General features: G+C 28.3%; 2 protein-coding genes across 2 annotated transcripts; one reads left to right on the top strand and one right to left on the bottom strand.

Annotated features, from left to right (window-relative positions):
• Positions 1–1,073: 1,073 nt before the first annotated feature.
• Positions 1,074–3,915, bottom strand: LOC137819635 (pollen receptor-like kinase 3). The gene is made up of 2 exons (XM_068623537.1): positions 2,341–3,915; positions 1,074–1,967 (listed from the first exon to the last, which is right to left on the bottom strand). The coding sequence occupies exons 1-2, from the start codon at positions 3,827–3,829 to the stop codon at positions 1,231–1,233; spliced, it is 2,226 nt and encodes a 741-aa protein (XP_068479638.1). The 5' UTR covers positions 3,830–3,915; the 3' UTR covers positions 1,074–1,230.
• Positions 3,916–18,125: 14,210 nt separating this feature from the next.
• On the top strand, positions 18,126–20,515 carry LOC137818145 (jasmonate ZIM domain-containing protein 1-like). The gene is made up of 5 exons (XM_068621398.1): positions 18,126–18,515; positions 18,765–18,888; positions 19,392–19,642; positions 19,748–19,805; positions 20,148–20,515. The coding sequence occupies exons 1-5, from the start codon at positions 18,353–18,355 to the stop codon at positions 20,254–20,256; spliced, it is 705 nt and encodes a 234-aa protein (XP_068477499.1). The 5' UTR covers positions 18,126–18,352; the 3' UTR covers positions 20,257–20,515.
• Positions 20,516–22,119: the final 1,604 nt, after the last annotated feature.

Raw genomic sequence — 22,119 nt, 5'->3', positions numbered from 1 at the left:
GAAAATTTCAGATTGACACTTCCAGTAAAATTTCAGATCCACCAATCCGTAATTCAAAATATGTATTTCACATTCAAAAATCCATCATTCAAAAAAAGCATTCTGGATCCACCAATCCGTAACAGAAATATGCATTCCGATTCAGAAATCCACAATTAAAAAAAAACATTCTAGATCCACCAATCCGTAACAGAACTAGGCTTCCAGATTCAGCAATCCGAAAATCAATAATTTATGCAAAAATTACTTCCAAATACTCCTCATCTGGAAAAAAAATAATTCAGTTTTAGAATGATGAATCTGTAGCACACTCCTATATCTCTATTTCCGGTAACTACGATTCCCTTTTTCAAATAAAAGTTCCAGGCTAGTTTCAGAATTTAGAAAATTGTGGTGTGCAGGAAGAAAAACGTAGGGGTGCAGGAAGAAGAAGTCACTGGCAAATTGCTTTTTGCATGTCTCCATTAGTAAAATGACAAATAACTTTTCAAAATTCTTATACTTTCTAACAAAAATAGCTGGAAGGTATAAAAAATTAAAGTACGCATTTCAGATTTATTAAAAAAAACATATTTTGAGATGAGAATCCGAAAATGTACTACTGTAATTTAAAATAACTTTTTTAAGTATTTTGGATCATTTGTTTTATAAATTGTATTTTTTTTAAGTGTAAAGATTTTAAAATTTCAACAATTTGGAAAAAATATGGAAGTGAAAAAAGTAAAATTATCTTATGCTCATCTTCAATTTTCCTTCTAGACTTAGACACTGGCAAAAACTGTGGAATTTCTTTCAAACCAAATTTCTCTTCAATCCTTTTCAAGTAACATTGGGTATGGTCCTTTCAAGTAATGTATTGTAATTTAAATTTAAAATATTGTAATCAAAGATACTTGTTTGTATCTAATAGTATTGGTATACTGAAATAAGTTACGTCACGATTTTATTAATAAAAATTATCTTATGGATTCTTCAAATTAATGAGTTTATAAATTATCTTTAATCTTAACTTATAACTGATAAACGAGGTGAAGATTATATTAACCTAAAGAAGAATAGAAAAAAAAAACAACTTAGTCCTATAACTGAAATATGATTAAACTTAAGTATCATAAAAATTTATACATGTCCCTGATCTATAAGTTAAAAATTTCTAAGGTATGTAGCAAATAACACAGTTGCACACATCACACATTCTTTTTTCCCATGAAGACATTCTAAATCTGTTACCTAGGAGTTGCCAAGTTCAATATTATCCTCACTTCCGAAGCTGTTTGTTCCATGTCTCCTCCGTGAGGGGTCAAAAGGCCCTTGGTTCTCAAATTGTTGTGAACCTGCAGACCCACGTCTATGACATGGCAACACCTCTATTGTTCTTGATTCTTGGCCATGGCCACCCTCCGATCTTATCTCCTCTATCCTTCTAAAGGCTTCCTCCAACCCTAACCGTTGCACAGGGTTACTTTCGGTGCAAGCAGAACCAACATGCAGGAGTTTCTTCATCTCACCTACCCATTTCCTAGAGCTTGCAATTTCTGGATCAACCACTTCTGACTCCCTCCCCTCAGAGATTGCTGTTTCAACCCATTGCACCACATCGGTTCCACCCTTCCCAGTGATAAGATATTGAGAAGGGAATTTCCCAGTGAGTATCTCCAGAATCACAACCCCAAGACAGTAAACATCACAGCTATGTGAAATTTGGTTATGTTGTACTGCCTCTGGTGCCCTGAAAGCAAATAGTGTCTGTGCAGCATTTGAAGGGTTAACCATGTTGCTGAACCCATAATCTACCAGCAATGCTTCGTTGTTTGGTCCCAGAAGAACGTTGCTGGACTTCAGATTGCCATGTGGGAGATCCGAGGAACCAAGTTCTCTGTGAAGATAACTCATCCCTTCCGCAATTCCATGAACAATCTTAATACGTGCAGGCCAATCTAGATCAGCATGCGATGTTCCTCTGTCACCTGCAAATAACACAACGTGTAAATTCAACACTTTACCGATAAGTTTATTATAGGTGTCTGTCACGTGTGCTATACGTGTGTCTGCCCATTTAACAGACGTGTTCGAACTTTATAGATTGTTTTTTCTTAATACCATGACTCTACGTGACGTGTTGGAACTTTATAAATTGTTTTTTCTTAATAGCATGACTCTTAGTTCTTGTTTGATGAGAGTTTCTTTTGTGGGTGTTTGATTAAGTTGCTTATAACACAAACAAGTTAGATAAAGTTTCTTTTAAGTGATTTGATTTTACTAATCTTAGTTAGTGCAAAACTTTGTAAGAAAGTAATAACTAAGTTCTGTCCATTTGAAATGGTTGAGAAGAAGGTTTACCATGCAGTGAAAACAGTAGACTGCCTCTGGGAACATACTCAGAGATCACTAGTTTCTCCTCCTTTCTGAAATGATAAGCTAAAGGGGTCAATATATTCCAGTGTTTAAGCGCTGTGAGCTTCCTCATCTCTGCATCAAAACCATCTTTTTCCAAAGCATTGATCTCTCTGGTCCTTTTCACCACCACTGCCACTCCATTAGCCATGACGGCTTTGTAAGAAGATCCAAAGCTTCCATTTCCCAGCACTTCCGCGGCTGCCCTCATCAAATCTGGCAACCCAAACACACCCTTCTCATCATTTACCATCACAAGTTCTCCAACGCTTTTGCTCTGAGAACTTGTAGATCCCCTTCTGGATGATGATTTCTTAACTGGTGCACTTGTACTTGCTTCCATATCCCTTTTCACCGGTGCAGTCACTTGAACTTCCACGGAACCACCATTAGTATAATTTCCAAAAATATCAAAGTTCTCCTCCTCCTCCTTCTTTCGCCTTGTTCTCACAATACAAAATACAATTATTGAGACAAGCACTACACTCCCTATTATAATGCCAGTAACCTCCCATGAGGTACTCTTATGTGGAACATGCGCATCACCACCACCATTATCTTGTGCATTATCTTCTGCATCTGATGCAACCATAGGAGCAGGACTTGGGGTCTCCATTGGCTTCTCACATGGTTTTCCAACCCTCTCACCACAAAGACCAGAGTTCCCTGAAAACGAGTTCTCACTGAATCTCAACAAACTAGCTGGAATTTCACCTTTCAATTTGTTGTTGGAAACATCTAATTTCTCCAATGATGGGTTATTAAAATCAGGAATGGTTCCACTAAACTGGTTATTTTCAAGGTGCAACTCCACAAGACTAGGAACTTCGGTCAATGAATTTGGAATGCTCCCCGTGAATTGGTTATCAGAAAGCCACACTTTCTTCAAAGACTTCATTCTCTGGAAGTATTCCGGAGGAATATCCCCAGAAAACTTGTTTCCTTGCAAATACAAGGCTTTCAAGAACCCTATTCGGTTGAACTCTGGCATGGACCCTGAGAAAGAATTGTTGTTAAGGCTGATAGTTCGAAGACCCTTGAGTTCAAGCAATGGATCAACGGTTATTTCCCCGATTAACCCTATTCCTCCAAGGCGAAGCCCCGTGACAAGGCCATTGTTGCAAAGAATACCTTCCCATTGATCTTCTACACTACAAGGTGCAGAATCAGCCACCCAACCATCCAAAAGTTCAGCGTTGGAGAAAGTTCTTTTGAGACTCACCAAAGCTTCGGCTTCTGTCATGGAATATATCACAGGCAAAGTGACAATGATGATGAGAGTTGGGTGGAGAATTATCGCCGGAGCTATGGCCATTACTCTGCTGAAAATTTGGTGCCTCAGGGCGTATTCAGAACTAAGGAATGTGATTGTGATTTTTTTTTCCGGGTCATTGCTTCTGCTAGTTTCCCTTGTTTTTTCTTGTGACCCCTGCATGCATGCATGGTGAGGGGGTCTCTTTTGGGAGAGTGCAAAGAGAACCTCACAATGAGAGGGCCCTCTAGGGAAGATTGGAGCTTTTGTTGAACAAGTCAAAAGCTGATTAAAACCATTATAATCATATCCTTCTCTGATAATTATAGCATTGCATCTTTCCAACTATTCATCTTTCTATTGCTGTAAAGTCCACATATTTCACTATTTTATCGGAACCACCAACAATAGAAATACCAAAATCTTGCATATTTTATATTGCATCAATGAAAGTACTCATCATTCAGATATCTCTTGCAAGGATCAAAATCTTTAAATCATGAGCAAGTATTTTCCAAAATACACATACATGTAGGAATCAGAAACTATATTTGGACACCCAAAACGATAGCAGATATCTAATGACACAGACATAGAGAAAGGTGTGAGTATGGTATATGAAATGCTTCTTTGGATTCTATCATCTTCTATATTAGGCTTCTCCAAAACCCCAGCAGCAACTTCTTCAGTTTTTTAGCAGCATGGGTCAATTTTTCCTCTTTATTATCAAAATGGGATCCCTTTTAAAACATTATTGGTGAAGATGATTGCACATGTATAATCCTATTTAAATTCTTTTTCTTTATCAAACAAAATCTCTTTCAGTACAAACTTTTTACAAAACATACAACTTCTTAATATAGATGATATTTATGCAGATGGATGATTTATGTATTATACAGTGAAATACAACATTGGGTATATATGAATCCAAATATTTATGTAAGAATTAGAGTTCCCCAATATTGTAAAAGAAACCTCATTCTTGTAGAAAAAAAATGACTCCATACTACTAAAAACACCCAAGAAGTTTAAGTTTTTATCATTGTATCATAGATGTAAAATATATATATTAATTTGATAGATGACTAATTTCCATTTAAAAACTTATATATTGTTTTAGTAGGATATTTCCTTTCAAATACTTTTTTTTTTCTCATGTGCAGAAGTTGAACTTAAAATGTTAAAAAGAGGACTTTGTATTCACTCACATCGATTACTAATATTTGAACTAGTGTGTCATAATGAATAAAGAATTATTTTGTATAAATCAAATTTATAAAAAATATTCCAATGTTAAAAATTAGAATATAATTAAAATTTATTGTAAATTAATATTTTGAACATATGCGTTGTATTTAGATCTATGTTGAGTAATTTATGTTAGGATGTAACGTTATTCTTAATTATTGTTTAAAAAACACTGAAATTAAATTTATATATAAAGATATTTAAAAAATGATATATTGAAAATGATAAAATCTTAAGGAAAATGGTTATAAAATTGATTTGTTCAAAAAGTAATTAAAATTATGTCGTTGAAATGCAGCACCTGAAATTTGCTCTAAATAGTTATTCAAAATTCATTGAAAAAGAGAGATAGTTTAATATGAAGTTTCGAATGATTTATATCGTTAATTATTGAGTTAACCATGTTAAAAATAGTTTTATTGATAATATATAATTTGTCAAATTTTGAATAGGTTTTGTGATGTGCATGTTTAGACTTATCATGATTTTTGCACAATTAAATATTAAGCAAGACAAACAAAAAATAAGATGAGATTAACTCCTCTTTTAGACATGATTTTCCTTCAAACAAATATCTTGACAAGTTAATTCTAGGCCTATTCATAAAATAAGAAATTTTAGCTCAACGACAATGCTAATGAAACACTAACTTTTTTATGTGTTACTTATTGCTCGAGCGAGATTTTGGTGCTAGATAAGCATACATGTGATGATAACATATATAAATAAAATTGAAATTATTAAGTTGTTGGTTTTAGTAATGTTATGCATATGTATAATGATGGGTGACATATATGTGAATTTAAATGAGAGATTTTATTAATAGCAATAGGTATGATTTACTGAATCACATGCATGAAGATGGTGTATTAACCTCATATGCATTCATAAATATTAAGTAAAATGAAACTAGACTATAGTAAATATTTCTTTGTTTACTAAAGTTTAAGTCATACAAAGTAATAAGATACAAGACAATGACAACTTAAAAAGTAATTAGACTCAATATAATGTATAAATTTGATTACACTATTCACCTTAATCATTTATTCTTACTCTTTGATTATTATCTAAGTGTTAGTTGAGTCAAATATTATTTTTTGTGGAACATAATAATATAAATTTTATGAAAAATGTCTATATTTTAACATCTATTTATTATCTATGCTTAAATTTATTATATATATTTATGTTGGAGCACACCATAATAAAAATGACTATTATTTAGTTGTAAATTAATTTAATTTTTATTTTAAGATTTATTCATAGAGAATTCTGTCATTGGTATAATAGACTTTCATCTAGTCTATTCTTATAATTCTTTATTAATAGATATAGTTTACCTATGTATCGTTTTGTTAACATATGAGTTTTGTTCTAATCTCCCCATATTTTTGTATTTTCTTTCTTTTTCTTTTTTTTAATAATACTTTTTTTTCATGATGACAAATGATTGTTGTTATTTTAGATGTCAGTCTAATTGAAATGTCAAGTAACATAGTGATGCCTAATATGAAAGTTTTTTATAAAAAAAAAAATAATTTTTATTAACTTACTCTTTTGTGTAGTTAGTTATATATTGTACTGTATTTCATACTTAAGTAAATGATGATATAGATTATCATGAAAATCTAAATTTATTATAGGATTTCCTTATAAATTTTTGTTAAATTTAAAAAATATGCATTCATATATGTTTTAATTAAATATAAGTATATATTAATTTTTTGGTTGGATAAATTCTTCTCTTATATAAATTTGTTATACTAAACATATAGTTTTAGATTTTATATGTTCTTTTTTAGTATATTTATGAGTATTACAAACCCTAAAATAAATATTTAGAGGAAAAAATACTACTTTTATCTTATACTTAATTTTATTACTAAATCATTTAAACGAAATATTTAATTACTTTATTAATAGTAATAAATATTTATTAGAATCTTAACCGATAATCTTAAATAGAAATTCTCACTTTAATTAGATTTTTTATAATGCTTAACTTTAAAACTAAATGAAGAGAATATTATTTGTAGATTTAGGTCTATAATTTTTTTATTAAAGAAAAAATCAAATCAAATAAAATACTTCAAAAGTATTTCAGTTCTTATACCGAAATAATCAATCAATCTGTTCAACCGATTTTAATATCATCAAATATACAATAAATAAATAAATTCACAACAAGAAAATCATGGAAACCAATTTTTAGACACAAAAATAATTAGTTACAATAGTAACTAAATTAGATATATTTTAAAAACTAAAATAAAAATAGCTTTTAAATTAGTTTTTATTATTGTTAAATAGTTTCTAAATTGGTATCTAATTAGCAACCATGGTGTTTGTTACCAAATTTAGAAACTAAATAATTGGTAGTTAAAACCTTGATTCCTAATTAGATACCAATTTAGAAACTATTTAACTTTAACATTAATATAAACAAATTTAAAAACCAAATTTTTTTGTAGTTTCTAAGATGGTCTTTAATTTAGTTACTATTGCAACTAATTATTTTGGTTTCTAAAAATTAATTTTTATTTCTTAATTTTCTTATACTGTTTTTTTTTTAAATGGAGACGATTTTAGTTGACCATGATTACAAGTGTGGACTTAAGTAGGTGGTTCTCATTGGTTGCTTTAAATTAAATTCAATTTTTTTTATGCATGTTTGGCCCTTTCCTAAGACTATTCAAACTTGGTGGAAATTCAAGTCATTGCTTTCCCACATTATTGTTCCCCAACCACGCCTCACTAGCTACTAAATCCCAAAAGAGTCAAACAAAAATATTTAGGTTTCCTCATAAATGTAAAAAAAAAAAAAAAAAAATCAAAACACGTGCTATTAATACTTCTAACTGCTAATAAAAATATTGTTTACTAAAAATATCTATAATGTTTTGAGTTTTTTACAAAGAGAATATATACACTGAAAGTGTTTTCAGTGTAAACCAGTTTCAGCTGGTATGACTTTTAATGGTCTCTCATAATGGTTTCACACTATGTTTTCACATGTGAAAACCATTTATTTAACGCAAAATTTGTGTTTAATCATACTTAATTACGTGTACAAATTTATCAGATACACAATAATCACAATACCAAAAACAGACTATTATTTTACCTGTGTAATGGGAACAACTTATCACTGGAAGAAAACATCATTTACCTTAAATCAATTTTCAATATGACTTTATAATAATTAATGTAAAAAAATATAAACTAAGCATGATTGATAAAATTGAAATTTCCAATTTTGTTTTATGGGATTATATATATACATGAAAAATATCCATACAAACGGATGTTATGGAAAGGTGCAGAAATTTGTTTATTTTCTAATTTTTAAAAGTTTTAAATAAGATTATTTAAAAATAATTCTTTAAAATATAAGTTATTTATAAAATTTAATTAAAAATTAAATTCATAAAATCAAAATTTTAAATTATTCTTCAATGGGTAATGTTTTTTATTGATAATTTTATTTTGATTACTTAGTTTATTTTAAATATCCAACTACAAATATCACAAATAACAACATATAATAACTATTCGCAAATTAGATACTATAATATTTATACATATTCAGGTAATAAGTATTGGTATCAATTATATTACGGAGGGTGTGTTTGTATTTTAATATCTATTATGAAGTTTCATCGAAACATTATGTTTTGCTATCATCTCTGTGTTTATATTTGTTATAATTAATATACAAAAAGAAAGACCAAAACAATATCTTAGGTTGTTTATTGTTTGAACATTCAATAGTGTTACTAGTGGGTGGTTATTGAAATGATAGAAATTTCTTGCAGTAGCGAAACTTATTCCTAAAAGTCAAAATCTTGACTCTTAGAGATTGACTAACATAGTTGTTTATGGTTGAACTCTTCAAAGATATTAGAAGATGATTTTGATATTTGATATTGACAAGTTCTTATCCACCACGATTTCAACTCTTTATACAAAATATATATATATATATATATATATATATATATTGTTTTCATTTGAGGGTTGGAGTCTAGAGAACTATTGAGATGACTCTTCTATCGGTCGGTCGTATTGTCTATAAGCTTCCTTCCTTCGTTTATCCTTCTTGGCCTCAGCTCTCAGTCTTCTTGTAATCCAGACTCAGAGGATACCTGCAGAAAACACTTCAACGCTCAAGTCAGCAAAGACTCAATACTCGGTTCTCAAAGCATTGTATATGATGACGTACCTAATTCTTTGGAATATGTGTTATTTATATTACCTTTGGTGTACTTTCCTTATTAGGCTAGGTTAAGGAGTTTGATAGTGCTTAGGGCTACATTACCTAACTCCTAATCACAGATAAGCTTCGTTGGTCTTGGTTGAGCATAACTGGACTCGAGCTATCGGTCGACCCAACGGACGTGGGCCTTGGCTACATTTGGTCGACTTAATGATTGGGTTCAAGACATTACACACACACATATATATATATAATTTTTTGTATTGTTTATACTAAATGGTCGAAAGGTTAAAAGGTCGACAATGAGACGAAAAACAAAACAAAAATGACTAAATAATCAAGACAGTTTCTTCCTGCACCCCCCACACTCTTCTGCAAAGACTAAATCACCCTTATTTGTTTTTAAAATTTCAAAATTACCCATAACCTAAAAAACCCTAAAAAAGGCAGGGGCTGGTTTTCTTGTGCAGCCTTTCCTGTTTCTTCATCTTCTACCAGCGCGGCACCTCCAAATCATTCTCCTTCCAACTCACACATTTCTTCTTGGTCATTTGGAGTGCTCTTAGCAAAGGTAAGTATTTTTTTTTGTTTTCAGATCTAGACATCCGTTTTTTGTATGGATTTTTGTTTTCGTAAATGATTTTTCACATTCTAGATTATAAAATTTGGTAGAATTTCGGATCACAAATATGGTAAAATCCTGGATTTATGCTTTCGGTAAAATCTCAGATTTCTGCATCTGGGAATGTTCTGGATTTCTACATCCAGGAAACAACAATTTATGATATTTTAACTTTCGAAACACCCCTCATTCGAAAAACACAATTTAATTAATTCTGGATTTATGAATCTGGAATACATTATCGGATCCCGATATCCGGTAACCTCGAAATCTCCATAGCCACCATATTCCTAAAAAAAAACTTAACTTTTACCTCTACAACCCAAACAACACTCTGACAACGTTGCATACTCCTCCACCTTGCTCTGAACAATTACAAAGATCCTCCACAGTAGTTGATACTCAATGATGAAGATGAACAACAACAGTGGAAGTCCAGCACGGTGTCCCTTTTCAAATTATAGATCAAGGTTAATTTTGAAATATTTAAAGTTGTGGGGTGCATGAAGAAAAATGTGGGGGTGCATGGAGAAGAAACCAATAATCAAATGTCAAAATATTGTAGCAAAACCCATTAAATAGGCTTAAACATGCACAATATGTTTAATAAAAGTAAGGTACAAAAAGTAAAAGCCCAATAAGTGAGTACTATAAATAGGTGATCAACCCATGAGTTAGGTAGAGTGAATTTTATCTGATAATTAACTAAATTGATTATGACTTTATCATTGGAGCTCCTTGCAGGTACACACACCTACCCTACCTGAGAGTTGATAGTGAAACCAAAGGTCGAGAATTCCAATTGATCCAACCCAACAAGTGAAGGTTTATAACTTACATCCAAGCCCAAATCAGTGAACAGTGTAACCGAAAGCTCAAGCCCAAATTAGAAGACCGTGAAGCCGACAGGTGCAGAGGAAAAGAAGTTATTTGTTTCTAGACCTGTAAGAACATTTTTTTATATTTTTAATTAATTTATTCTCGTATATCTTCATTACTTAACTTTCATTATCTCTTTATAACTAAAGATAACAATTCGGGACATGCCATGTGGGTCACCATCAAAAAGTGAAGTGAACTAACTAATATAACCCCCTGTCCTGCATAACCCGTAGTTTGCACGGGCTAACAGTGGGGCGGTGCAAGTTGACCCGCGTAAATAAAAAAAATAATTATTTTATATTTCTGCACACAAAAAATCATATTTCACTCATTTAATGTACTAAAAAAATGAATATTATAATCATTTAAATAAGTTAATATTAGAAGTGACACTGAACTTAGTTTTAAGTCTTCTATTAAAATTTTGTTAATAAAAATTTATATAAAAAAGAAATTTTAATAAGATACTCATTAAAAAAAATATTCGTGGTCATTAAAATATTTTATAGTCATCTTCATGTCATTTTGGTTGAATTGGATGTAAGAGTTTCAAGTATATATGACTCTCAAATTCATATATATGTATATCAAATTTTACCTCTATTAATTATGTTATTTGTGTGATACATTTGTATATATATAGAATGGAAATAATTATAAAATAAAACTTTAATTATTTTTAATCGAGCCTTCTAACAACTTTCATACTTGAATTTCTTTATATTTCTATCTTAATGGAATGAATTTAAACAGGGATAAGATTTTAATTTTTCAGCAACAGAAATAGATTTTCTTATAATTAATATATTTTTTAAAAATATATTTTTCTTACACAAAGTGACCTAGAGATTCGTAAGTTACCTCTCATGCAGGATATACCAGCGAAATGAATCTGTATTTTTTACATGAGACGGACCAACAAACCTATATGGAATAAACTAGCTTGCCTTACATCCCTATTTATAACTTATCCTTCATTTTTATTTCTTTATTTAAGATTTTTAATTTGTATTTTTAACATTTTAAATACATATTTTTTTAAAATATAAACTATTCATACATACATAATAACGCATTTGAGTCAAAACCAAGTAATATGATGATAACTTCAATTTTTTTTTTCATGAAATAGTTTATTTTTATGCTCATCTCTTTCTTTATGTAATTTATTTTTGTGTGATAACTTTTTGACATTGACACTCAAATTTATAGTTGTACTTAAAAATTTAGCATTCGATTATTTTTGTTATAAAAAAATAAGTTCATATATATTCGATATTTTATTTATATAGGAGTACATTATGTTGTAATTTTATACTGTGTAAAAGTGTAACATTATCATGTGAGACTTTCCCCAAAATTTAAATAAGAGGGCAGAGATAGGAGCACGGATTCCCCGTGTTTTTTTTTTTATCACCATGTTGTTTGGTCCACCAAGAATAATGCCATCCTTCACATTATTATGTCTTTTATCCATTATTTTTTTTTCTTTATTTTCATATACTATTTATTATAAAAAAATATATATATAAGCAAGTAATAATATATATTTTCAACCGTACTCTTATTTTAATTAATATAAAAATTAAAAAATAGATATAATAATATAAAGAAAATGTAATGACACATAAATATAGATTAAAATAAAGAATACAAAAATATAATAGGTAATTCACTCAAAGTTACATTAAAAAATTGAATAAATTTGAATGAAATAATTTAAAAGACTAATATAAAGAAGCAGGGTCACCAAATTAAATATAATACATTTTATTACTTTAAAATGAAAAGAAGTACACGTTTATTACATTTTTACTAAACTTTATATTACAGGAAACGTGGAAATACATGTACCCCAGATGTAAAATGAGAAAACGATACATCACTGACATATTATAGGAAAAATATTTCCAAATAATTAATATTTGTTTTATTTTTCCTTATTTTCCATTTCTTTTTACGTTTTAGCTTTTTTCCTTATATTTTTTTTTACATATAAATTAAGAAGAAGAATAATAATAAGTATATCTTTTATATACGTTTACTATACTAGTCTTAGTCTCTCAATAAATGCATTATATAAACACGATTTACATGAGAACACATTAGAGAAAAATTAATTATGCATCATAAATTGAAAACACCAATTAGTTTGGGACAAATTATAACTAATAAAATTGCAGATAACTTAGGATACAGATAGTAATAATTTTAGCGATTTTTTACATTTACTTTTATCAAGATTAATTGAGATAATTATAAATTTAATTAAAATATTATCATTAATTAAAATACGTTATTTTCATAAACATTGATTGGTATATAAATGACAGTATTGTACATAAATGAAACAGATTTTATTTATGGGGAAAATATGAATTAATTTACAGGTTCAGCTTAGTAAAAATACATAGAAAATAAAATTATTGCTGTAAAAAAAATAAATACGTAGAAAATATAGAAAATGTTAAAAATGACGTAAGAAAGGAATATTTGAAGAATTGCTTATCACGTGCTTGTTTGCGAAGAGTCACGACACGAGTCTCAAAGAAACGTGATTCAGCCGCTCACGTGGACCCCACACACGCGCTTCTTGTTGTCGGCACGCAATCCCACTCTCCTCACGTTGTTACCTAATATTCATAGTCAAACTTTACTTTTACTTATGCTTTTATTTTTTATTTTTTATTTTTTATGGATGATGAATTTGAGAAAGAAAAAAACAATGAATTTGAGAAAAAACAATTAAAAATGGAACTTGTCTTAAAAAAAATTATGAAAATGTATAAATAATATGATAGGTGTAATTGATAAAAAATATGAATTGATATGATAAGATTATAATATTTTTTTGGTTAGAATTATATAAGATGAAATATAATTACTTATTTGTATATGAAATATTAAAAATTGTTTTTATAGTTCTTAAATTCAGAAAAAATATGAATTATCTTATATTATAAATATATGCAAGATTTTTAAAAAAAAATATTAAATACAATTTTTATTTTTATTACTATAATTATTATTTATGATTTTATTACTATTTTTACATAATATTTTTATTTTATAAATTTATCTTGATTATGATTATTTTAAGACTTTATTATTATTTTTAGTTTTCAACATTAATATTAATTGATATTTTATAAACTTATTATTATTTTTGTACTATTCCATTATTTATTTTATTTTTTGTAATTTAATAATATTATATTATATAAGGTAATAAATTACGCCGAGTACGCTATATTTATAAATAATTAATTATTAATGTCATATTTATAACCAATTGATTACATTTTGTATATATAGTAATTAATAATTGATTATATTAACAAAATCAATTATTCGTTATATAACGATAATACAATAATTGATAGTTTGCTATTTTTTTATCATATTTAATAAAGTTTTCTGCATGTACAATAAAAATTAATGAAGGTAATCTCATTTTCTCCTATTTAACAAGTTGTCTTTCTTCTTATTTGTTCATACCAATATAAAAAAGTTTTCAAATTTTTTTCTTATTTTTTGCTATTATTTTCTTGTAATTAGGTATATCTACATCCGGATAAATAGTACTCGTTTAGAAAATAAATTACTTTTATAAAATATATCCGTACTTATTTTATTAGTATTTATTTTATCAAATTAATTATACCGCATAATTTTCAAAATATTTGTTATTTAACAAAATAATTAAACTTTTATTGTTTATCCTTCTTTTTCTTTTATAATTTATTTTTTCTCAAAATAAAAAAATTCTGACCGAGTCCACTAATTTAAATCTCCTTCTTTGTGTAACTCCAAAAATATAATACATGAAATTATTTTTTCATAAAAAATAACAATTAAAAAATAATTGTGGCGTAAGATAGCTTTGTGTTGATAATTTATTTAAAACCTTTATTATTTATTATATGCGTACGGTTGTAGACATGGTTTTAAATTGCAGAAACAATCCCAGCCACTATTCAATTTAAACTCGTCTTACACGTGACATATTTTATTTACGATAAACGGACGAAAAAAAAATAAAAATTAATTATTATTTCTCTTTTACTCAAACTTTTTTTTTTTTTTTCTAAACATTTTCACGGAGACAGTACTACAAGAATTAGTTTGTTTGACATCATATCATAACCATGTTTACTTGTCGGGACTAAACTAGTTTTGATGGTAACAACTTGCATATGAATAACATTTTTGCATTAAGAAATAACAGTATAATGTACTAAAGACCATTTTAATGGCCACTTTCGAATCTTTTTTTCTTGTATACCAAACAAAACTTCCGACAAAAACTACCTAGACAATTTAGATAAACAAATCAGCTACTTACAAGAAAATAGAAAAAAAAATTGATAAGGACAATAATTTAAAACTATCTCAACTTTTTCTAAAAAACTTTTAATCTGACTTTTCCACAAAGCATATGATCGTAAAGATTTTGCATTGTTCTTTTGGCATTTAAAAAAATGTTTAATAGTTAAAAATTAAATCCTTCTTTCAACAAAAGATCTCATCAATGAAAGGTAATTCAAAATGACCTGTAATCTAAGTATAAAATTGAATGGAATGTTAGAAGACTAAAATAGTATATTCTAAATAACATAATAAAAATTTACTTAAAAAATTGGGATTGGAGTGCAATTATTATAAAATTTGGAGAGGTTTAATTAGATGGATTTTTCTTTCATCTTTATTTTCTTATTACAAATATTTAGATTCATTCAAAATACCATAAAATTCTAAGTCATATCTATATATTTACTTCTTCATAAATATCTACGACAAAACTTCAACTTCAGAAATTATGTTGTAAATCAATAGTGTTAAATATGTAGTATAAATATTACTACAAAAAAATTATTAAATAATTATTAAAATTAAAAGACAAAAAATAATTAGTTACTATATTGATTAAATTAGATAATATTGTACAGATTAGAAGAAACTTTGCTATGATGGTTTCTATCATTAATAAAAATTTATAAAATAATTTTTAAATTGATATTTAAATTAGTTACCAATGTTTTAGCTACTAATATTTTATATTCTAAATTAGTCTCTAAAAGACTAGTAGAGACTGATTTAAAATATAAACTAATAAATAGATAATAATTAGATATCAATTTATAAATTAATTTATAAATTTTTATTAATAATATAAACTACTTTAGATACTTATACTTTTTTAGTTTATGAAATAGTCTTTAATTTAGTTAATTAATAACTAATTATTTTGGTCTCCTAAATTAATTTTTGTTTAATGATTTTTTTTTGAAAGTTATTATTGTGTTTTACAAACAATTTATATGTAAATATTTAGAAGAAGAAAAATACTGATATTGTAGGCTTCAAATTAAACCTAACTATGGTTGATTTTGATGATATTAGTCATAATATATATATTGAGAGGAGATGGGAGGTTTCTCATGTGTCATTCTTTTATGATTTTAATTATCTTTTCAAACTAATAACATCAGTTCTCAATAACTATTTTTTCCAGTTCAAATCAACTATAAAAATACTCATTACAAAATTCAATTAAATATCATTAACTTAATAAAAAAAATCATCAAATTATAACTAATCTTAGATATCAAAATAATTAAAAATTTATAAAGTAATTTTTAAATTAGTATCTAACTATTAACTATCAAAATTTTATCTACTAGTATCTTAAATTATAAGTTAGTCTCCAAAAACTAATTGAAGTTAATTTATAATCTAAAATATTAGTAAATAAAACATTGATTACTAATTTAGATACCAATTTATAAATTATTTTATAAATTTTTATTAATAATAAAAATTACTTTAAATATTAATAATTTTAAAATATCTAAAATAATATCTAATTTATTAATATAATAACTAATGTACTATTTAATAAATTTATTGTAGTAACTATAAATTTAGTACTTTGGCTTTCCTTTGTTGGTTTCTTATACCTTTCCATAATAAACCTTTTCCTTTCATTGTTTTGTTTTCCTTTTCCTTTCAAAAATTAATATTATGTTGTACTAAACACTTCTCGCCTTTGTTATTCGGTAGCATAATCTATGTTACCTTATTCATTATTTTATTAGTTATTATTGTTATACAAAATATTTCATATATAACTCATCTATTATAAAATAGGTGTTATGCTTGAAGATAAATTATGTTTAATTGTTTTATTGATATTTTATAAAATGTACATTCCTTTGCATGATTGAATTTAGAAACTAACTTAAAAATAAAAGAATTTTTTAGTCTTTAAAATATTTTTAATTTAATTGTTATAGCAACTAATTACTTTCTTGTAATGATTATGATTTTTTTTTAAATTTTTTTAACTTCAAAATTTAAATCAAAATTAAATTTCACAATAATTTTATTTAAGTAAATTAAAAATTGTTTCATAATAATACATTCGAGTTCTATAAAAAATTACAGAGGAAATGATATTTTTAAGTCTTTGGATGGGTCAGGCTTATTTATTTTTTCGAAATACAAATTATAATTAAATATCTGAAGTTGTGAATGCTATAATAATTATTATGATGATAAGTTTTATAAGACCATTTTATCATCAAACTATAATTTCTAAACATTAATTTAACATTAAGTTGTATTATTTGAGAACTACACTGAGATTAATATGTAAAGTTCAATAATTAATTTAGGATAAGTTGCAAAATAAGATATAACTATTAACATATTTTATATATTCAGATATTGAATTAAAATTTCGTTTTTTGATAAATTAAATTGTCATGAATTTACATATGTAGTGATCAAAATAGTCACTTATAAAAAACACACTACCGTGATTCTTATTACAAGGTTCAAATTAGAAGTTTAGTTTAAGATCTAAGTAATAAAATTTCGTTAACATTAATTTTTTTCACAAAAATATCTTTGAATATATTGTTTCTTTGATTTCAATAATAAATTAGTGGGATTGATTAGTTTTATCATTTGATGGAAGATATTTTGGTTGCATAGTTTATCTATTTTTTAAAAAAGAACTTAAATTGAACTGTGTTTAGTGAAAAGAAAAATATATAAGCCATTAATATAATTTACGGGATTAGTTTTGAAAAATATTAATATAGAAGAAATTTCAAGCTTTTTAAAAAATATTTTTTAATTTTAATAAGATGATTAAGGAAGAGAGATGGAAGTCACTTAATAAAAAAGTTATATATCAATAAATACTTTTAACATAATTATTAAAAAATTAATCAATAATTGTATTAATTATATGAAGTAAAAAAAATCCTCTTAAAAAAACTAGAAGACAAAGAAATTAAATGGGAAAGTGTTACATTTCTCTCTCTCTTAGGTTAGGATAGACTTTTCCAAAACCAGTTAGTTTAAAGCCAAGAGAGACTTAAACACTGAACAAATCCATGTTTTTCCCCCACAAAAAACACGTGCTTCAAACAAAAGAGTAAATTATCATGACTATTATTATTATTATTATATATTTTGAATTTTTAATTTAAAATAATAATTAGGAAGATAAAGACCACATGGTCTCACCCTCTTTCTCAGACCTTAGCAGATTCAAGGAACATGCTTGGAAAACTGCCAACCCCATCTATATTCTCAAACCTCTTCCTTTCAACTATGAACTGAACAAGGATCACCCACCACCAAAGAGATCATTTTTACAAAGATTCATCCACTTTCACAGGTTTTGCCGTGGAAATTTCTTGGTGGGCATCTCTTCAAAATGTCAAGTTTCTCCAACACCGTGTCGGAAGCCCGGAGGTCCGGCAAGGCACCGGAAAAATCCTCTTTTTCTCAGACTTGCAGCCTCTTGAGCCAGTTCTTGAAGGAGAAACGAGCTTCTGGTGACTCCACCCTTGGAATGGTTGGGAAAATGGAACCTAAAGGTATAATCTCTGTTCCTCATGGAATCTTGGTTTGCTACTATTTTTATCAGCCTTGGTCACTAAGTTTTTGTCACGTCATGCGTTTCCCAACCAATTTTTGTTGTGGGTAGGTTGTGTGTCTCACAATTGGTGGTTTGGTATCGGATTTTTTTTAGCTTAATTGCGTAGAAATATGTAGAAAGTGTGTGAAATTGCTTGTGATGAGAATTTCTGATGGGGGTGCTGTTTGTTTGGATTTGAAAATTCCAGCGAGTACGAAGGATTTGTTTGGCAGCCTGCAAAACTCAGATGGGGCTTTGAAACTAAGCGCTTCTGCCATGGATTTTCTTCCCCAGCTTGTGGAAAACCCCTGCATTAAGAAGTCTAATCTTAGGTGTGTGTTGCAATTTTTCTGTTATTTTTTTTCTTTCTTTCTGAATTCGAAGCCAAGAAAGGTTGGGGTAAACAAGTGGGTCTTTTTTAATTTTCTGAGGAATAGTTTAGGTGATGTTCAAAGCCTGAGCCTTGTGAAATTACCCGTATATCCATATCTTGGAAGAATGGTGTTACCTTTTATATCTTGAAGGGTATGCCAAGCAAAACTGAACCAACATTTGTGAGGATCTAAATCGTCTCTAGTTGATGAGGGTCTCTGTCATACTCATACAGAATATTTGCTTTTTATGAAAAACAAGTATAAGCAGCTTGAAGTTTTAGGACCCTTATATTATAACTAGACTTCATGCAGTTGAAAATTTAACCCTTTATCCCCTTTTGTACCTAGATCTGTTTAATTTATGTACATGTGTGTATGTTACATCATTATCACTTCATCACATCTCCCAAATTTGATGAGGTTCATGTATTGATAATGTTCCCATTATGATTCTTTTGCAGTAGCTCATCGGTTCCTGAATCTCCTCAAATGACAATATTCTATGCTGGAAAAATGTTGGTCTTTGATGCTTTTCCTCCTGAGAAGGCAACAGAGGTCATGGAGTTGGCCACCAAGCTGGCGTCGGACACTTCCGGCGCCGAAGAAACTCCCCCTAGTGGTCCGGTTACTACTAAAGAATTGGCTGAGGCCAAAGTGCCACAAACAAACACCTCAGAAACCCCTAAGCTAGGAAGCCAAGGAGTTGGTTCAGGTATTTAATGCAATATCTTAATGAACCCTATCTGTCATGTGAACAAAGCAAATTACATACCAAATTAACCACTAATTCTAGTTACAACTTCTTCTGTCAAAACAGATATGAGATATCCAAGAAGAGCTTCACTTCTAAAATTTCTTGAGAAAAGAAAAGAAAGGTAACTTAGCCGTTTTCTGTCTGCTACTTTTAATCACAGAAAATGCTGATATGTGCCTTATGGAGGGGGATATAGATATTGGTTAAAGAAGTGAAAGTATAAAGTTTTTATTTCAAAGTATTGTTAATGTATCTTTCTTCTGGGTGGAGTTCAACTTGTATCTCTTAAACAAGGTCTTATGTATGAAAAAAAGAACTTGTTTTGGAAGAGAGGGAGATGTTATGTTACTGATTCTTTGACAAGAACCTTGGAAAACTACAAATTACACCCTTTATTCATCTGGGTGATTCTTTTTATAGCTTTCTATGTTGATAATAATTGTTGAATCTTGAAATTGTGCAGGGTTATTGCAAGAGGGCCTTACCAAATGAACAACCAGAAAGCAGAGGGAAGCAGTTCAGGGGGTGAACCTGAAGATCAGTGTTCTAAACAGTTTGACCTTAACTTGTAGGTGTTTAGCTCTTCACGAACTTAGGATATACAGGCTCTGGTCAACCAAAAGCTCCTAACTACATCATTGTAGGCCTTTCGAAGATTGCTGTGGCCTTCATACGAATTTATCATATAGTTTATATATATATATATATATATCTGTACGTATGTATTATTATAATATTTAATCAATTAGGTCCTTCTTCTGTGGACCAAACCAGAGATAAATTTTATAATTTTATTACTCAGATTGGTTAGCTTAAGAAAGTTTAAAGTCACTGAGTGCATGATTTTGATCACTTTTTATCATCACAGAGTCGTTTTTACACCTGCTCATGAATTCGTCTGCATAATTTCATGTGTTGTTGTATCTCACGGGTGAAAATCTTGATTTGTTCACTCTCTTCCCTTGCTTTCTATTTTTTAATTTATTTTGAGATTATCATCGCAATTCATCATGACTCACGGGTGAAAATTATACACTCCACAGTCCATGTTAATTAATTCAATAATATTTTTGGACAGTCAAGACAATCTCCCTATCTATGTATTGCTTTCTTGCTTATTTATGTATTGATTTTTGAAAAAATAATTTTATTTTGGATTAAATATATTTTTTTGTGTATTATAACACGAATTTGATTTTTTTTATAATATAAACTTTAAACTTTTAGTATTTATAATAAAAAACTATTGAAACAAGTTTTTATCAATTTTTTTTTTAATAAATAAATGTTCAGCGTAGATTTATTATAATATTTTTTACGTTTATCAGTTAAAAATGATTAATTCTAATAGATTGTTTACTATAATAATTTATGGTTTAGGATGTATTTGAAGTGTTTGCCTTTGTGCAACTAAATGCATAATCTTAGGTTACATCATTTCGTCTTGTCTTTTTTGATTGTTGTATTGATTTTTTGGTCTGTATGAGGATAATGACATGAAATCCTGTTTGGATATATGTGTGTGTCGTGAACAGTTCTTTTTCGAAATTAGTTAAGTGGTAGTATTTTTAGGTGTTGGTGAGAACGTGACGAGTGGAAAAAAATTAAAGGTTGTGTGTCTTGTATTAGGGTTGAGTCACCCCTTAAGCGGTTCACATTTATTTATTGTTTATTGTTTACAGTTGATAAAAAAAAATTATAATAATTTAAGATGTTTAAAGTTTAAAGGTGATGTAAATCAATTTTGTGTGAAGATAGAAGGACATAAAATATATTTAATTATTTAATTTTGTATGAAAAGTAAAAATAAAGCAACATTATTTATTTTTATTTGAATGTATATACTTGATGAGTGTTTGGGTGAGAAAAAAGGTAGGTATGGTGTGAAGAAGGGAGAAAGAAGAAAAGTGTGTGGTGGAAATGAAGTTAGTGGATTGAAGTGACAGGTAGTAATAATAGAAAATATTGCAACGTGAAAAATGAGCATAGACACCGACTTAGAAAAATGCAAGTGGTTGTGTTTGTCGCTATTGCGATGGAATGAGAACAGCACTAACATAGTAACCTATTCCCCATTTTCCTATGCTCTTGTTAGGGTATGGTACTCTAGGGACCAAGCTCCTTTCATATACTATTATTGTTAGGCACCTACCCCCAATCACTTTTATTTATTCTCCTATTTTTGCATCTCTACTTTTTTTTTTTCAATTTTTCTAAATACAACTTTTGTAGAGAGGAGGATTTTCCAAACTTTTTTCGTCGTATACTAACTATACTAAGTGTTACTGTTTCGATCTTAAGTTTGAGAGATAACATCGTTAAGATTAATTATTGTAACTGAAGTATTGATGGCTTTAAAGATCGGTGCTCCAGAGAAAAACGTATGTAGACAGTTATTAGGCTTGACTCCTGAATGATATGAAATTATATTTGAC

Source organism: Phaseolus vulgaris, chromosome 10 (genome assembly GCF_000499845.2).
Source record: "Phaseolus vulgaris cultivar G19833 chromosome 10, P. vulgaris v2.0, whole genome shotgun sequence".
In the NCBI taxonomy this organism is placed as follows: domain Eukaryota; kingdom Viridiplantae; phylum Streptophyta; class Magnoliopsida; order Fabales; family Fabaceae; genus Phaseolus; species Phaseolus vulgaris.
The sequence above is the reverse complement of the archived record's forward strand: the minus strand, read 5'-3'. Positions and strand labels throughout refer to the sequence as shown.

Excerpts from the sequence above, each read along its gene's own strand:
- LOC137819635 (XM_068623537.1), bottom strand. The coding sequence starts at position 3,829 with ATGCAGGGGTCACAAGAAAAAACAAGGGAAACTAGCAGAAGCAATGAC. Across the intron at positions 1,968-2,340 it reads TCTACTGTTTTCACTGCATG|GTGACAGAGGAACATCGCAT; the intron begins GTAAACCTTCTT and ends TGTTATTTGCAG.
- LOC137818145 (XM_068621398.1), top strand. The coding sequence starts at position 18,353 with ATGTCAAGTTTCTCCAACACCGTGTCGGAAGCCCGGAGGTCCGGCAAG. Across the intron at positions 18,516-18,764 it reads TGGGAAAATGGAACCTAAAG|CGAGTACGAAGGATTTGTTT; the intron begins GTATAATCTCTG and ends TGAAAATTCCAG. Across the intron at positions 19,643-19,747 it reads AAGCCAAGGAGTTGGTTCAG|ATATGAGATATCCAAGAAGA; the intron begins GTATTTAATGCA and ends CTGTCAAAACAG.